We start from the raw sequence: 17,524 nt of genomic DNA on the forward strand, positions 1-17,524 counted from the left end.
GTAAGTTAATTACTACACTGCCTCGTAAGTGCATATCCTTATGATGTACATACTTCTATAGAAATATTAGTATTAAAGTTTCTTCTACATTCTTTATTATTGGAGTTGCGGCTTTCTTCATTTACAAATTTATGGAGTGACAGGTTCGTAGAAACACTAGGAAAACATCCCTTTGTTCAATAATAATAATAATAAAAAATAGTAGCAGATGTAGAAGATGAACTCCATTTTTGTTAATACTTGATAAATTATTTACATATACTATAAGATCATTGCATGCCACATCAGGGTACCCAAAACGAATCACCATTTAAAAAACATAAAGAATAAGAGAATTTTTTTATGGCGTTTCTAGTAACAAGCAAACAAAAGAATGAAAGACATCAACCAAAATATAAAGTGATTATTAAGAAAAGCAGAGGCGTGACATAGATTATACACATTCCAATTTATTAATATTAAAAAAACTTTTATAAGGAAAATGGATTCGTTGTTCACATAAATGGAGCCAATAGGGAAAATTGCATTTATGTGTCCAACCCTAAGTAGAGGAGGGTTCAAACCATTATTTAGCTGAGTAGGTTCTGCCTTATCATAACCTACTTTAAATATATGGTATAAAACCCCAAACTAAATAATTGACGAGAACCAACATAATTTATCGCCCAGAAATTTTAAGTAGGCTATATTTGCAGGATAGGTTCAAAATTGGAGAACTGAAGTGAATAATGACTTCTTGGAGAGTAGCTCTTGTTTGAACTTTGAAGACAAAATAAATACATTTCTAATAAATATCTTTGTTAAGCTTTATGTTTTGGAGTCGGTTTTTTATTTTTTTATTTTATTTATAGGAACTTAGTTCTTGGTTTCCACGTATAAGATGTGACTAATTGTTTAATTGTAAAGACTGAGTGTGCGACTGCTTTTTTGCCACTTAACCCTTGTTAGAATTTAGTTGTACTTGATTTAATGGTATAGTAAAATCTTTTTATAATCAACCAAATTAATTTTATTACTACGAGGAGATTATGACTTAATAAAGGTATAGGTAAAAAATTATTATTTTGACTTAGGTATCTTTAGTGTAAATGGTACAGAGGTACAATATGCACTACATTAATAATTAATTAATTGAGAGAGAAAAATTATTCAGAGATTTNTGTTTTTAAATTAGTGTTAATTTTTATTTTGAGTTATTGTAGTTTAATATTTGCATTGAATAAAGTTTTATTTTTAATTTTTCATCATTTTTTGAATTATATCATTATTATGAATTTATTATTATAAATAATAATCAAATTAAATTAAATACAAATAATCAAATTTGGTGTGATTTTTGGTGTAAAATTTAATACTCAAATTAACTTAACAAAATTAAAAAAACAAACCAAAAAAAAAAAAATTAAAAAAAAAAAAAATAATTAATGGGCTACAGTGCCACGCTTTGGCCTGGGTTGGAGCAACAACCCACGCCGTGGGTTGGAGATGCCCTAAGGTGTGAGTAATTTTTTAATTGTAAAGACTGAGGGTGCGACTGCCTTTTTTGCCACTTAACACTTTTAGAATTTAGTTGTATTTGATTTAATGGTATAGTAAAACCTTTTTATAATCATAAAAGTTGGAACCAAATTAATTTTATTACTATGAGAAGATTATAACTTAATAGAGGTATAGGTAAAAAATTATTATTTTGACTTAGTTATCTTTAGTGTAAATGGTACATAGGTAAAATATGCACTACATTAATAATTAATTAATTGAGAGAGAAAAAATACTCAGAGATTTATAGTGATTTGGAGTTATATCCACAAGCCTCCTACATCAACTTCTTCAAGGCAATCTCCTTGAAGTTCCACTAGAATCAGATTTCGCCATTTATACTAGTTGACATGATTTCATCTTTTACAATAGTTTGACAGGATTTCGCCTATAGATTTATATGATTTCACCCACAAGATATTTGAATAAAAGCTTGTGAATGATTGCCTCTTAAACTAGGCTTAAGCACTCAATAAGAACGGGTCTGTTTGTTTTATTATTTTGAATATGATTTTCGGAATAATATTGGATAGTTGAGTATGGTTATTATTACGAGAATAGGATTTGAAGAATATGTGTTTGGTTGAGTATTTTGACCTTGATATTTGTGTTGAATATTTGATTGATATATTTTTTTTATAAATGATTTATTAATACAATATTTTGGTGCATTTTGTTAAAATAATGTATTATTATAACCTTAAAACTTATCAATTTACATTTTAATAATATTAAACATTTTATTAGTAATTTTGTAACTAATAAATATTAAAAAATGTAAACCCATATTAATTTCAAGTACTAATTCAACTGTTTAAAAACATCACATTAATACATATATGATAAAAATACTAATTATCAACCCTTACAATCGTTCTTACACGTATACTCCATTAACAACTACGACATGGTTCACTGTGCTGCCCACAGTGCATTCGCTATGTTATCCCGTACAGTCGTCATATTGTCTATAATACCTTGCTGCAGTTACCTCGGTCCTTCTCCATTTCGGCCATCTTTTGCCTTGTTTTGGCGATCACAATATACTTGCTCATTACCCGTATTTTCAGTATACTGTTCGAAGATAGGGTCCTCCATATTGTACATTCTGATAAAATTATGAAGTACACAACATGCCATAACAATTTTCCCTTGTTTGTCTAACGGGTGATTGTTCATTCCATTTAGAATACGGAACCGTCTTTTCAAAACACCAAAGGTTCTCTCGACAACATTGCGGAGTGAAGCATGTCTGTAGTTAAACAACTCTTGTGGCCCCCTTCGGTTACGACGGTGATCAGAAATATGGTAAGCCACTCGCCTATGAGGGGCGAGGAACCCTTCTCTATTTGGATAACCCGTATCAACCAAATAGTATTTCCCTGTAATAAAATCATACATGTTATTTGAATTACAGGGCCTCAACAGTATAGTAAATACGCTATAATACGTCAAGAAAATACTTATACCTGGTGAAGGATGTGGGAATCTAGAATTAGGATAATCAATAATTGAATTTAAAACTCTTGAATCATGTGCAGATTCTTCCCATCCAGTAATGACATAAGTGAACATCATCCTAAAGTCGCATGCAGCCATTACATTCTGTGACAACGTTCCTTTGCGATTCCGGTACCTATCGGCAAATTCATGTGGAACCGAAGCGTGTACATGTGTGCCATCAATGGCTTCAATACAGTCTTGTCATCAAAATTGAATTTTACTGATATTAACCGATTATCAACATTAATAACACAATCAACTTAACTATCCACTAATAGAAAACATAATGAACCAGTACCTTAAAGAAAGGGTAATATTTTCGGTCGGTTGATATTTCCCATGGAGCATCATTGAAGTCAGGTGGTCTGATAAACTCTGTCTTCAACTCATATATCGCCTCACAAACTGCACCAACATGTCTAGAGATCGTCTCACCCGAATGTTGAAAATCCTCCATCATCGTTCTAATTGTCTCGTTTTTACCAACGATTGTTAGAAATATCATAACTTGTTCTTCCAAACTCGTCCTCCTGGTTGGTCGCAATTTGCCTTGCTCTGACAAAATTTCACATAAGTATGTAAAACAGTTTTTGTTCATGCGGCACTTGTCAAAGATCCTATCAGCATGACCATTGAGTACTTCCAACATGTACTCATGACCAGTTAATATGGATGTATGTCGTAATTGACGCCCAGTTGTTTCTAACGTGGCAACACCACAGAGTTCAATGGGTATATCTGTCAGTATTTCTTCTTCATCATTTGTACAACGTCGTCTTCTTCTTATACGGCTAGACGACGCCATTTAAACCTGCACATTTGCAAACCATTGATCCACAATTAATAGTTGTTGTACTACTTAGCAAAATATAACAGTTAATATTTAATTCTAATGACAATCCAAAACTCATATGAAACATGTAATCTCACATAAAACAGTAGCACAATTAATAAGTTCATACAGTAGCGTTATAAATTCTAATTCTAATGACAAGTGCCCATTGACGCATACAAAAGTGTTGGCAAACACTTAGGACATACAGTGTCATCTACAAATTGTGAAAGTTGTAATAAATCCAATTAGCCTTTTCCTCGGGAGGGAGTTTCACGAATATCTCCCGCCACCCTGAGTTTTGATATAAGTACTTCATAATCGGCATGTAAAACTCTATGGGTACTTGCATGGCCATCATGATGTCAATACAACTGCTCATGGAAAACGGATCAGATGGACCACTGGTGTTCTCTTTGTCCCTCTCACCTCCACTACGATTGCTAGCCCTTAATCACATAATCCGCTTCTCCACAAGCTCGTTCGTCAATCTACCAATGACATTCGCAAGTGATTGTCCCAGGCCGCTTCGCCTCCTCCTATTTCTCGCTCTTCCATGGCCAGATGTGTTTGGCCATTTTTCCCCTGTCATCCGATCTGGATCAGGTTCAAAGTCGCTATCATCCATGGGAACTACGCCCTGATTAGAATTAGTGGAGGTCTCCACCGGTTGAGATGTAGAGTTGTACGCATATCTCGTCGTGGCAGTTTGCTTCTCAAATATGATTTCATAAAAGGTCCTTGTGAGGAAGTCCCTTGTGGTAGAATTGTTGCCCCAGTGGGTTTTGCTGGTAATGCAAATGAATAATATATTAATATTTGGCAGTCCGAACAAAAAATGCGTACAATTACAGTGTCGTTGATTAATATTAGTTAAAAAAAGTTGAAAATTTACCTTCACATATTCTTGCCAAACCTTTACGGGACATGTTGGACTTTGCGACTCATGATCCCAACTGAACCCCGTGTGTTGCAGCAATTTCCGCCATGCTTGATATACTCTTCGCAGGCGAAAGTACTTAGAGGTTAGTTGTGTGACGTTGAGTCTCCTCCCAGCCACTGATGATAAGTCGTCCAACATTTCCTGGTAATCTGCTGTTTTTATTAAAGTACCGTGCGAAGTTTTCGCTCGCTCAGATAACAAGACCAGAAATTTGTGGGTCATCTCAGCGGACTAGTTCATGTTATCACTCATCTAAGGATAGTACGGTGAGAACGACAACCAACATTGGGACACCATACGAATCACCAATCACATTACAAACAGACATACGCATATGTAAACGTAATCAAGTAAACACAGATAAACTTATACCTCGTTTGATTCGACACTGCTTGAAGACGTCAATACAGGGGAAGATGCAAGGGAAGATACAGACAATGTCGACTAACAGGGTGTATGACAAACTCCAAGTCTGGAAAAACGTCGAAACTTTCGCCTCTACTGCAAGTAGTAATTAATCCTGCGACGTCGGGACAAATTATACTGACATCTGTGCATATGATCGTAATTTCTTCTTACGATAAAAGAACGATGTCGAATCTACAGAACAAATATATCAGTTAGTGAAATCCCAACAAATTATTTCCAATAATCCAATAATTTTTTACTCCCAAAATTTATCCATTACATACAGCATGTTACATACAGAACAAATGAAATTGCACAATATTTTGACGCATGTGCTAAACATTGTAAGCAACATAGCACATGTTGTAACCGTTAAACCCCACAAACAAATCCACATATCCAATTGTGCTCATGTGCAGATATCAGTTTGAGTCAACCAATTATAAAACACATTATTAAAATCGAAATTAAAAGGATTAATGAAAAGAAAAAACAGTACTAACACAAATTATTTCCAATAAAATAAAAATGGGGAAAATTGCGTCTTGGGTGTCTTGAAAACAAATAGGTCACGGAGCTCACAAACTGGATTTGGGTACTTTGCGGGTCTCTTTCCCTTCCTGAATATTTTGGACAGATATGCAATAAAATCAAAAATTATGTGTAGATGTTTTGTACATGATATAACCTGCAAAAAAAAAAAAATAAAAAAAAAAATAAAAAAAAAAATAAAAAAAAAAATCAAACACAATCACCTTTCCCTTCCTTGAATATTTTGGACAGATCTGCGACAAACACAATCACATTTCCCTGTGGATAGATCTGCGACGTCGGTGGTTCACGGTGGTGGGTTTGTTCTGATCGGTGATGGCGGGGCTTACGTTGGATAGATCTGTGACGACGGTGGGATCACAGTGGTCAGTTTGTGACAATCGGGGCTGTCAATGGTTCACGTGGGACAGATCTGCGATGTCGGTGGTTCACAGTGGTGGGTTTGTTTCGATCGGTGACGTCGGGGCTTTCCCTGTGGACAGATCTACGACGACGGTGGGATCACGGTGGTCGGTTTGTGATGATCGGGGCTGTCAATGGTTCACGTGGGACATATCTACGACGTCGGTGGTTCACGGTGGTGGGTTTGTTCCGATCGGTCATGTCAGGGCTTAACGTTGGACAGATCTGCGATGACGGTGGGTTCACGGTGGTTGGTTTGTGACGATCGGTGACATCGGTGGTTCACATGGGACAGATCTGTGAGGATGTGGGTTTATGGTGGTGAGTTTGTTCTGATTGATGACGTCGGTGGTTCACGTGGGACAAATCTGTGAGGATGTGGGTTTATGGTGGTGGGTTTGTTCTGATCGGTGACGTCCGGGCTTAACATTGGACAAATCTACGACGACGGTAGGTTCACGGTGGTTGGTTTGTGACGATCGACTTCGGATTGTGGCAGATTGACGATGGGAAGTCACCGTTAATGGTTTGTGATTCGTGGTGTTGTTTTGTGATTATGGCGATGCAGTGGATGATGGTTTGATTCTGGTCACGTTTGTGTTGTGATGATGGCGGCAGATGGTGATGCGTGGTTACAGTGGGGTGGTAATGCCATGATGGTGGAAGATGGTGATGGGTGGTGGCCAAGCGGTTCTGTTGTGATGATGGTGGAAGATTGATTAGGTGATGCTGTGGGGTGGTTTTTTGATTCAGGTGGCTGGTCGTTTGTTGAATGTGCTTTGTTTTGTATTTGCAGGTGGAAGATTGTGGTGGAGAAGAAGTTGGATGGAAGAAGAACAAGATAGGTTGACACGGTGGTGAAGCACTGATGCAGTGAACAAAACTGAGAAAGTGAAATAAAATTGAGAAAGAGAAATAAAAGTTGCAAACTGTCTTCAACGGTCAAAACCTGTCAAAATTGTATTTTCAGGGTTGTATTGTCTGAATAATAAGCCAGACGGTATTCACAAAATCGGTTTGAGAATATGGGAACAAATAATAAGCCAAACGGAGCCAACAATACTCTCGAAGGTTTTTAAAATGAGTACAAGAGAGTGATGATTGATTTTGAGTTTTAGCTCAAGGGATTATGTGAGAATGTTTTTTATAGAAATTTTGTTTCTTTGATATCCTCTCAGTCTTTCTTTGTAATAAAGCGCTCTATTTATTGCTTGTCTCTTCCCTTTGAAGTAGAGAGTCATTATTGCATTTAATGCAACTCTGAAAAGCTGTAGAACCTAAAGGAAAGGGCGTTCCTCACACTAACGGTTACTTTAGTTTGAATTTTATGATTTGGAATCGTCATTCCCTTATGTAGAACGGTCGTTACCCTAACGCGAATAGGCATTGCCCTATCATGGATGGGTGTTCCATTTGGACCTCTCAATGTCCAAAAATTCAAGAATCTTGAATGACTTCTTGGAATGGCATTGTTCCTTCCTAGAACGGCTTGAAGAAAACTAGGAACCAGCGTTCGTTGAGGTCATTCTTGATTTACTTGAAGTTCTCTCAACCTTAACTTGAGCTCGAAAATTCTAAGTCCAAAATCTTGACTTTAGCTTGGAATGGGCATTCCTCATCATGGAGTAAGCGTTCCACTTTAGATTGCAAAAGTGTCAAGATTCCAGAACCATGAACGAGGAGGAACAACATTGTTCATGTGGAATGGGCTGAATGAATGGTCATTCATCTTGGTCGTTTAATGAACTTAGACTTTATTAATGAACTTAGGCAGCACATTTTTAACTCTATTGGCCATAATTTGGAGATACACTTTAGATTGTATTGCAACATGAGATAGGCTTAAACTCACTACAAGAGGAGGGGTTTTCATTCTTTGGGACCAAAGTGATGATAGCACAATTCACCTCTTTAAGCAACTTCTCAGACTTGAAGAAATTTTGGATAGCTTTAACGAAATCATGACCCATAATATCCCATGTTTTTTAAAAGAAAGAGTTTCATACCCATCTGACCTCGGTACTTTGTCTTTATTCATGTCAAACAAAGTCTTTTGTATTTCTTCTTGGGAGACTTCGGCAACCATGGAGTTTGCCTCCTCCTCCAAAATAATTGGATTTATAAGCTTCTCTATGGTCTCAAAAGAAACACCCTCATCTTTATCATTAAAGAGATTGGAGTAAAAAGACACAAACTCGTCTTTGATTCTCTCTTGATCATCTATAAACGAATCCTCCCCAACTTTCAAGGACAAAATCATATTTCTATTCCTCCACCCAATAATCGATCTGAAGAATTAAGAGGTATTTACATCCCCTTCCCATAACCATTTTACCCTAGACTTTTGCTTGGCTAAGGATTTATTGGCCGTGGATAGCTTGACCAACTTTGCCATCTTATTTTTCTCCTCTTACGAAAGGACATCGTCAGTCGGATCCTCATTAAGCCTTTCTTGAACTTGAGTAAGATCTTCTCTTGCAAATTTGACTCTTTCTAAAATGTTCCAAAACTCCTTTCTATTGAGTTTCTTAAGCTCAAATTTCAAATCTTTTAACTTGGAGAGATTAGCCTATACATCAGATTACCCTTGACTTCCATACTCCACACTCTTGCCACCTTAGGTTAAAAATTCTCATGTTCCACCCAAAAATTGAAAAACTTGAAAGGAGATTTCCTAGCTTAAAGATTCAACCCACTATCGACCACCATTGGGCAATGGTAAAAAATGCCCAGAGTAATAAAAGAAGGAAAAGAATTAGGAAAACCACGGCTTCAATACTCATTAAAAGCTTGCACTAAATCCTCCTATTAAGCTTTCATTTGTTATTCCATGTAAAGTAGGTTCTAATGGCATTGAGATCATTAATTTCAACTTCCTTATCCATGTCATTTACCTCCTCACATTGCAGATTCCATTTATTAGAACCTCCCTTCTTTTCCCCAACAAATCTTATGGCATTGATGTCACCCATAATAACCCAAGGTTCACGGGAACTAATCTTAGCATGAAGACTCAATTTCTTCCAAAGCTTTTTCCTGTCTCCAAAACTATTAAGCCCATAGACAATAGAGCAAAAGAACTTTGAGTTTTTTTTTTGGGACCCAAACTTGACAAAGAATAGCTTGATCCGTACAGTGGAGCATTTGAACTTGCATAATGTCCACATCCCACCCAACACAAATCCTCCCCCTATCACATGCACGACAATTCTCAACCATGGCCCAATTGTGAAACACAAATTTACTAACTTTATCCATGTTGCTCTCTTTAACCTTAGTCTCCAAAATAGGACACATACTTAGTTTATTATTGCTAATCAAGTTTCTAATCTCTTTTTGCTTTAAAGGGGAATTAAGACCCCTTAAGTTCCACGCGGCAAGCTTAACCATTGGACAGCAAAGAGTTGGATGGAGACTTTACCTTTTTGGCAAATCTAATCTTTTGGTTCTTAGTTATACTCCCATTCTGCTTCTCTATTTTCTCCTTTTCCCATCTCTATCTCCTCAGATTTGTTAATAGGAATAGGCTTAGTTGGTGGGGATTCCTCCTCTCGGCAAATGTTTCCCTCACACACAACCACACCACTAAAATCCTCAGACTCGAATTCAATCTTATTTTCTAATGCCCCAACACTCCCCGAATGACCCATGGGATCCTCCTTTTCCCCTTATCGCCATCATCCCTATTTGCTCCACTATTTCCCTACTCAACCATACAATCTAAGGACAAGATAGCAAAATGATTCTTATTAACACAAGAATTACTAACCTCATCAAGCTTTACATCATTATGCAACTCCTTCTCAACAGACAACAATATTCTTTCTATTGATGACTTGTCTGCATTCTTGAGCTTTTGGGGCTTTCTTGAAGGGTACCACCGGGGTATTGTCCTTAGGCGCATGAACGCAATCCTTTTGAATGTGGCCAAAGTTCTTGCACCAAGAGCACGTGATAGGTTTCCATGCATACTCCACTTTGATGTTTATCACCTCACCATTTAGCAATTCAAGCTCAAAATCTTCTTTAAATCCCGATGTTGAGTCCATTTCTACACAAACTCTTGTATACTCCAGCCTCGGTGATGTTGTCCATGTAAAGCGGAAACCCACGGCGCTTGCAATATAACCCAATCCCTTATGCGTCCAAAATTCCAACGGTGTCCCATAGAATTTGGCCCAAATAAGAACCCTCGTCACCCCCTCAATGCGAGAATTCGTATTAGGCCCCGTTTTCTCAAGAAAAGTGGTTGGCCACCAATAAACCAAGAGCCACTCTCAAGCACTTCATACTAGTCACCTCATCCGAAAACTTGAGTAGATAACCCCTTTGTCCATTAGAGATCACTCCAACCTTTTCATACTTCTTCCAATTTCTGTCAACAAAGTTCTTCATTAAGTAAAAAGACAATTTCTTTCCCAAAAATGAGCCTACAAGGCAATTGTGCTATTTGTCAACTCCCATGGCCGCAACCTCTTCAGGAGGAGAAACTCGAATCTTGGTTCCTTCTTTGTTCATATTCGGTTTGAAGTATTCTAACGCCACATTGGATTTCTTAGAAAAGAATAGGTTCCTCCACTAACTGGGATTAGGATCATTTTTCGGCTTTGCCTCATTGTCATCCTCAATCTCAACCTTAACCTCACTAGTCTCACGCATTCCACCAGAACTACTTCCCTTCAGCATGTTAATACCATCTGTCGCTTGCCATGGACAACATTAGAAATCAAACTAGAATAAACCAACAAACTCCTCTTAGTATCACTAGCCACAACACTACCTCCACCTACTCCACTCTCGAGACCTACAACCCATCATCTTAGAAACAGCACCACCATTACTGATAAGAGCATTCTCAATCTTCTCACATAACGCCTCCTTAGACAACCAGATAACTTCACCCTCATCACACATAGCATCGGCCCCATCATTATCAAGTACTCGGACTTTGACCCTTTTTTCCATGGCTACCGCATTCAATTATAAGGTCGTCAAGTGTCATTTTCTTCACACCAAAATTCATGGCTAAAAGTGTCATAAGTTGATGGATGATCCAAACCAACAAATTTGCTATTATGCCTAAAAAATCAAGGCTGACATAAGCTTATATCAGTAAGTATCAATCAGAGTTTAGGAAGGCTTTGCGCCATTCAAGAGCTGCCATGTCGCCCCAAGACAGAAAAATTACGGTTGTCATTAACCTAGCATATTCAGGTTTTGTCTATAAGTGAACGAGAGCCGCACACCTGTCCAAACCCCAGATAATTTGAGGATATTTCCTAAGTTATCAGCCAATGAGAGGCAAAGAAGGATTTGTATGGCACCTACCCACTTGCAGATTTGGAATCATTACCTTGAATTCAGCTATTGTAATCTTTATTTTCAAAGCAAAGATAATCTACGAGAAAGAGACTAACTTGATATTCTCTCTGAATAATCAGTTATTGTATCTCTGCTTGCTGCTCGTTATACACGACCTCTTGTAAACTCTTATATATAAAAGAAATAGTGGACGTAGGAATCGCTTTAAGCATCCGAACCACTTTAAAAATCATCTTTCTTATTTATTGTTCAGTCTTTGCATTCAATAATATTGATTAACCTTGTCTTGACTCTTGAATCAATCACATCACGTGTAATTTCTAAGAATAGCTTAGCATTTTACACGTGCGAGTCGTTGGTGTCAAAATCACACATCAACATTTGCCTACACCTAGCATTACACCATCCATCATACTCCTATCATGTCTAAGAGTATAAAGTATAGATCTTCGACCAAAAAAAAAAAAAAAAAAAATCCCATTCTTTGAAGATCTCGTATAAATATTTGTCCTAGATTCTATATGAATATTGTCAAGTTTCAAAACTTAAGAATGGTGGTGGTGTGATTGATCTTGGACAAGTATCCAAGACATCGAAACCTCTTCAAATTTTATCAAAAGTTTCATTCATAATTCAACTTTGAAAGAAACATAAACTTTGGATCTCTGGTTTAGTATGCTTTTGCAAAGCATATTTTAGGTGAATTTTGGGTAAATGTTGGTTTCAAGATCAAATGTGCTGTATCAAAGAGTTTGTTTCAATTAAGGTGTCTGTTAAATTCATAATTACTAAAATGAACTTCTTAGGTTCATGACTAACAATCATACATTAGTATGAAAGATAGTTACACATGTGAATCTAAAGCTTTGCAAAACCTTTTACCACTTGTTTAGTCAAAGGATACTTCTTTGAAAGTTCAACACAATAATTCAGAATTATTCAAAGAGAACTTTTATTTTCTTCATTTTTTCCTTTTCCAAAATTTTTTATTTTTTCATATTTAACCGTTCCCATTTTTAAATTCTTATAAAATTTGTAAACCTTATACAATTTTTCAGGTTTTGGGGTCTAAGTGTCAATATTGCAAGTTCCAAGGGTGGAAGTTAAGCCACATTTACCCTTTTCCCTTGTGGCCAGATGACAAACATTTTAACCAATGGAGTTGCTATATCATAGGGTCTTGTATTCGAGTCATATGAGAGATAATTATCAAGTTTAACCATAAAAAAAAAAAAAAAAAAAAAAAAAAAAAAATAATTTAAGCCCCATTATATAGTCAGTCATCTAGTGGATTTGTAAAATTATTTTCTTACCGTTCTTCCATAAGCGAAATTTTGACGAGACTAATGACAATGATGGATTTTGTATAATATTTAATAGTCAAGGTTGATGTGAATGAAAATGCCAAACTTAGTATGCACCACCAATTTAAAACTAAGGATGTAATTGAACCAAGATAAAAGGGTTATTCTCTTCACGACCAAAGTCGAGTCAGCACTAACATTTGGGTAACTACATCCTAGGGACAGTGACTGTAGTGCATCTTTCCGATTTTACAAGATGCAAAGAAGTCTCCTAACCTGAGGGATGAATATGATATTATCCCTCAAATCATATGGGATAAGAATTAGAGGATAACATTGAGGCAGAGAGACTCCAATGGCGCTATCTGTTTATCTCGTAGCATGGTTCATAGTAAAGGTAATTTTTTTTAATAAGCTAAATTATTTAGCTTTTTCGTTGTTTGGCTTCCCATTTCACAGTATTTTTGTTTTGTAGGGTGGTGGCCTCCCATACCCATCCAACATTTCACTCTCTCTGTGAGTACCCAGGTGCCTTTTTCCTTTTCTTCTAAATTCAAAGTAAATCTTTCTCCACATTTTATTGTTTTGTTTTTGTTCTCTAGATTTAACATTCCCAGTTACCTTAATGAGGATTTTATGATTGCTTTTGGGGTTTTTGTCTCTGTTTTAGATAAATATGATCCCGTTTAACTCCTCTTATCTTGATAATATTAAATGTCATTAAACTACTTGTGAGTTTTTATGAATTGGGTGCATATCAAAGTTTCGAAATTGTGTTTTTATATGACAAGATATACACATGTTGACGATGATAATATTTAAAATAAATAATTAAATATAGCCCAAATACCAGTAATTTTATGTCTGGTATGATTAAGTAGTAGCTTCCTGTTGCAGAATTACCTCTGAATAGAGCTTCACCCTTAATTATACAATCATATACACACAACTCACTGGTAAAAGTTTTGGGGAAACTGTGCTCGTAAGATTTCCTATTTGTCTCCTCTTGTAAAAACCTTGTGTTACAGTTGGTTTTTGTGTGTTTTAAAAGGATATAAATACACTTAACCTTTTAAGTTTTTTTCTTGTGGCGAAAGGTTTACAAGTTCTATCAGAAGAATCCAAGTAGAGCCATAAAATCTCACTTTTTCACTCAGTGGAGCTCAGATTTCCTACACATGAACCTTCACCATCCAATGCAGCAGCTATTCAGGAAACTCTCATAATGTTTTAGAGTCGTAACAGACATCTCAGGTCTTATTGAGAAGTTGGCTTTGGCAGATTTAGAGCCATCTACAGCAAAGCTGGCAATTGGTATATAGTCCTCTTCTCTCCGCGTTTTCTTTTCTATTATCTTGAGATATATTATGTCCTGTACCCAAAACTCCTTTGGGAAGTTTCCGTATGTTGTTAGTTTATGCCCCCACTGAACCGTTTCTCGTCCCTACTCGAAAGTTGATTCCCCCCTTGCAGGGGTGGATATTACTCCGGTGGTTTGGGTTGGATTGGTTAATTTTCTAGTGAAATATTGTCGACCACAAGGGCTTCTGTCCTTGTCTCTCAACAACTTAGCTAGTCGATTTTTTTTGTTGTGTGTTATTCATTTTTGGTGGATATATTAAATTTTCCAATCTCATTTCATCCTCACCATTCTTCTGTAGATGTTGTATCAAGGCAACTAATCTTTCAACTCATATTTGTCATTACAGACGCCCTCATTTCTATAGCTTCACTCCCAAATAATCAGATTTATAAATTAATTGAAATATTCTCCTAAACAAACCAGATTATTTCTAAACTATTTTTAGATGCACATATAATACACCTTTATAATATATATTTACAAAATACTCTAAAAAAACGTCATATTGATCAAATAAATTAACTTAATAATTTAAAAAAAAAAAAAATTAAACAAGAGAACTGCAACATCACCAACTGCCGTCCTTTTTTTTTTAACATCTGTGAAATATAGTTTCTCCTACTTGTATAAGCAATATTATCTAGCATTTATAATGCAAGGCAAGTACCATACAAAAAAAAAAAAAAAAAAAAAAAAAAAAAAAATTATTATTGTCTATTTCATTAATATTTTTATGTTAAAAGCTACAATCAAACAGCAAACAAGACACTACTAGAATTTGATGCTGACAGAACGAACTTGCTACAACTACAATAAAAAAAAAATTAAAAAAACTCAAAATTACTACATTACATTAGCTTTGCCTTTTTTAAGGACGCGTAACCATATCACAGAATGCAAAACACTACCTGCAACTTCATATTTAAATGTCTGCCGCAAGAAAGTTGTTAGAGAGTGATACCTGCATTAATATATCAACTCCCATTTCATTGCAATTCAAATTTTCATTAAACAAGCAGGAGAAAACAGAGCACTTTAATATTTTCCATACCTTCTCTCCCAGTTTGAATGGTGGAAGACCCTTGTAAGGGCATGTGTTGCATCGAAAAGCATCCCCTAATCCACACTGTAAAGTATATAATTAGTCTCTGAGAAAGAAAAGAGAAATTTGGTTTGGAAAATAAAACATGATCAGAAATTTGGTATGTTGATACTTTCAAATGCTCACTGCATCAGAAGGGAAAAAAAAATCGCCTTATGACAATACTACATTTCCACAAAACAATACAGATAAAAATAACCTCATAACTAGTATTTTTAACTCACTTCTTTTGCATAATATATCACCGAGTGAGACCCTAAAAAGCATACAAGCCTAAATCCTTGCTTTATTTGGGCACATATGATCAAGTTTTATGTTATGAAGGATATCGTACAAGACTCATTATGTTGAGTCCATCAGAAAAGTAATAGGCTCCTTCAGAAACTAGTTGAAGTATCTTACTTTATTCCTTGTTTTCAAAAAATATAGGTAAGACACTTGTACTGATAGCATATATATACTTGAATACTCTTAAATCTAAGAACCAAGGGAGACCAGGATAATCAGTTCTCAAAACATAAGTTTACAAGAAGGCATACATTTCCACATGCTGATTGAGGATTGTTCAGCTGATTCATGGTCAGTCCTAACTTCTGTACTTTCTCCTCTGCCTCAGCCCTTCCACAAGTGCAGTTTTTGCAAGCTTTCCTTGTGCTTCGAACTTCACAATCACCGACTGCACAGACTTTTTGTTTAGCGCATGGTGCAGATAATCCATAGAAACTACTACATTGTAAGAAAGTTCACAAAAACAAGGAGTTAGGAATTGAGCCATCTTACCAGGTGATAACTTTGGTTTCTTCAAGTCCTCTTCAGTTAAGAGAGAATCTTCATCAATCACATCACAATCATCATCCAACTGAACTTTCAATAAACTTTTAGGGGCCTTCTTCAAAGCAAAGGAAGACCCAAGTTTCCAGGAAGGCTTCTTACCCTTCACCTAGAATAAGTTAATATAAATTCAACTAATGTATCTGTAAAATGAACATTTGAAAAAATAATCTACGTACTCAGCCTAGTGTAAGAATAGAAACTCACCCTAAAAAAGTGAACATCTTCAGTTGCAACATCTGATTTTAGTTCAAGACGACATGCTTCTAGAAATCCTGCTAACATTAACTTGCGCTCAATAGCCGAGATTGCCTTCAATGAAAACCATTATGAGATATATTAATAAAAGCAACCTACAAAGAAATAACAAAGTGCACACCATATACCTTATCGGCATGCCCTTTATCAGAATTGAAATTCTTGTAAAGAAGAATTGTTCCACCAGGCTTCAGAACTCTTGAAATTTCGCCAAAGAACTGATCACCAGGAAATTCAAGTGAACTACTGATAGATATGGCAATGTCAACAGAGGAGGGCTCACATGGCAGCTCACCTGTCAAAAGAAGACAACAAATTGAACTATAATCTATTATATCAAATAGAAAGGGAGAGGAAAAAACATTCAGTTTACCTTTCAGCCTCATTTTCGTAAAACAACATAAGGAAACAGAATATACCCATATTTCATGCCAAATACAATGACATGAATTTTCATTCTCCCGAGCAAACAATAGCCAAGACATATCCAATTTCTTATGGAATAGTTGTCTCTCCCACCCAGCATCCATGTCAAACTATGACCAATAATTTATTGTTACAAATATGAAACATAAAGCTGCCTGTTAAAAACGAATCCTTCAATTCAAGTAACAGCAAGAATGTGAAGATCTGATTCCGAATTACAAAACACTTACAAGCTTATACAGAACCACATGTTTATTCGTTGCCCGCCCCGACATTTGCTGCCCCGAACAACACGAGCACCAAATCTACCCATCCAAAACGATGGCAACCCCTAATAATACAACCACCAAATCTACCACCCAAATCCATGGTAGCCCTGAGCCCTCCACAATTGCATTTACGCAGGCACCAAATTGATCCAATTGAGCACATTTGGAAGAACTTGAAGACTCAAAATAGAAGAAAAGAGAGCTAATAATGGAATCTCAAAAAAGTGAAATCTACCATGGAAATAAAGAGAACGTCACATAAGAAGACTAGTAATTGCTTAATTTTTAAGCTCTTTCTTCTTCTTTAATTATATCTCTTTTTTCTTTTTCTTTACCTTTTTTCATGGTTACCCCATTTAACTCGGACACAATTTCGGGTTTATCACATGGTTTCTGCAGTTAGGTTTGGGAACCTGGTCATAGCTCCAACACAATCACAGAAAGAATAAAAGGTAATCTATGAATGGATA

At 36.1% G+C, this 17,524-nt stretch overlaps 1 protein-coding gene across 1 annotated transcript; it reads right to left on the bottom strand.

Moving 5' to 3' along the window:
• Positions 1 to 15,059: 15,059 nt before the first annotated feature.
• LOC116138820 (anamorsin homolog) lies at positions 15,060 to 16,745 on the bottom strand. The gene is made up of 7 exons (XM_031424479.1): positions 16,733 to 16,745; positions 16,488 to 16,654; positions 16,309 to 16,413; positions 16,051 to 16,210; positions 15,810 to 15,946; positions 15,220 to 15,294; positions 15,060 to 15,129 (listed from the first exon to the last, which is right to left on the bottom strand). Exons 1-7 carry the CDS (start codon positions 16,743 to 16,745, stop codon positions 15,091 to 15,093), a joined length of 696 nt encoding a protein of 231 aa, XP_031280339.1. The 3' UTR covers positions 15,060 to 15,090.
• Positions 16,746 to 17,524: the final 779 nt, after the last annotated feature.

The sequence above is a fragment of the Pistacia vera genome, unplaced genomic scaffold (assembly GCF_008641045.1).
Source record: "Pistacia vera cultivar Batoury unplaced genomic scaffold, PisVer_v2 Contig344, whole genome shotgun sequence".
Lineage (NCBI taxonomy): Eukaryota > Viridiplantae > Streptophyta > Magnoliopsida > Sapindales > Anacardiaceae > Pistacia > Pistacia vera.

Coding starts and splice junctions, on each gene's coding strand:
- LOC116138820 (XM_031424479.1), bottom strand. Junction 16,211..16,308: donor AAGATGTTCACTTTTTTAGG/GTGAGTTTCTAT, acceptor AACTTATTCTAG/GTGAAGGGTAAGAAGCCTTC. Junction 15,130..15,219: donor CATTCAAACTGGGAGAGAAG/GTATGGAAAATA, acceptor ATATTAATGCAG/GTATCACTCTCTAACAACTT.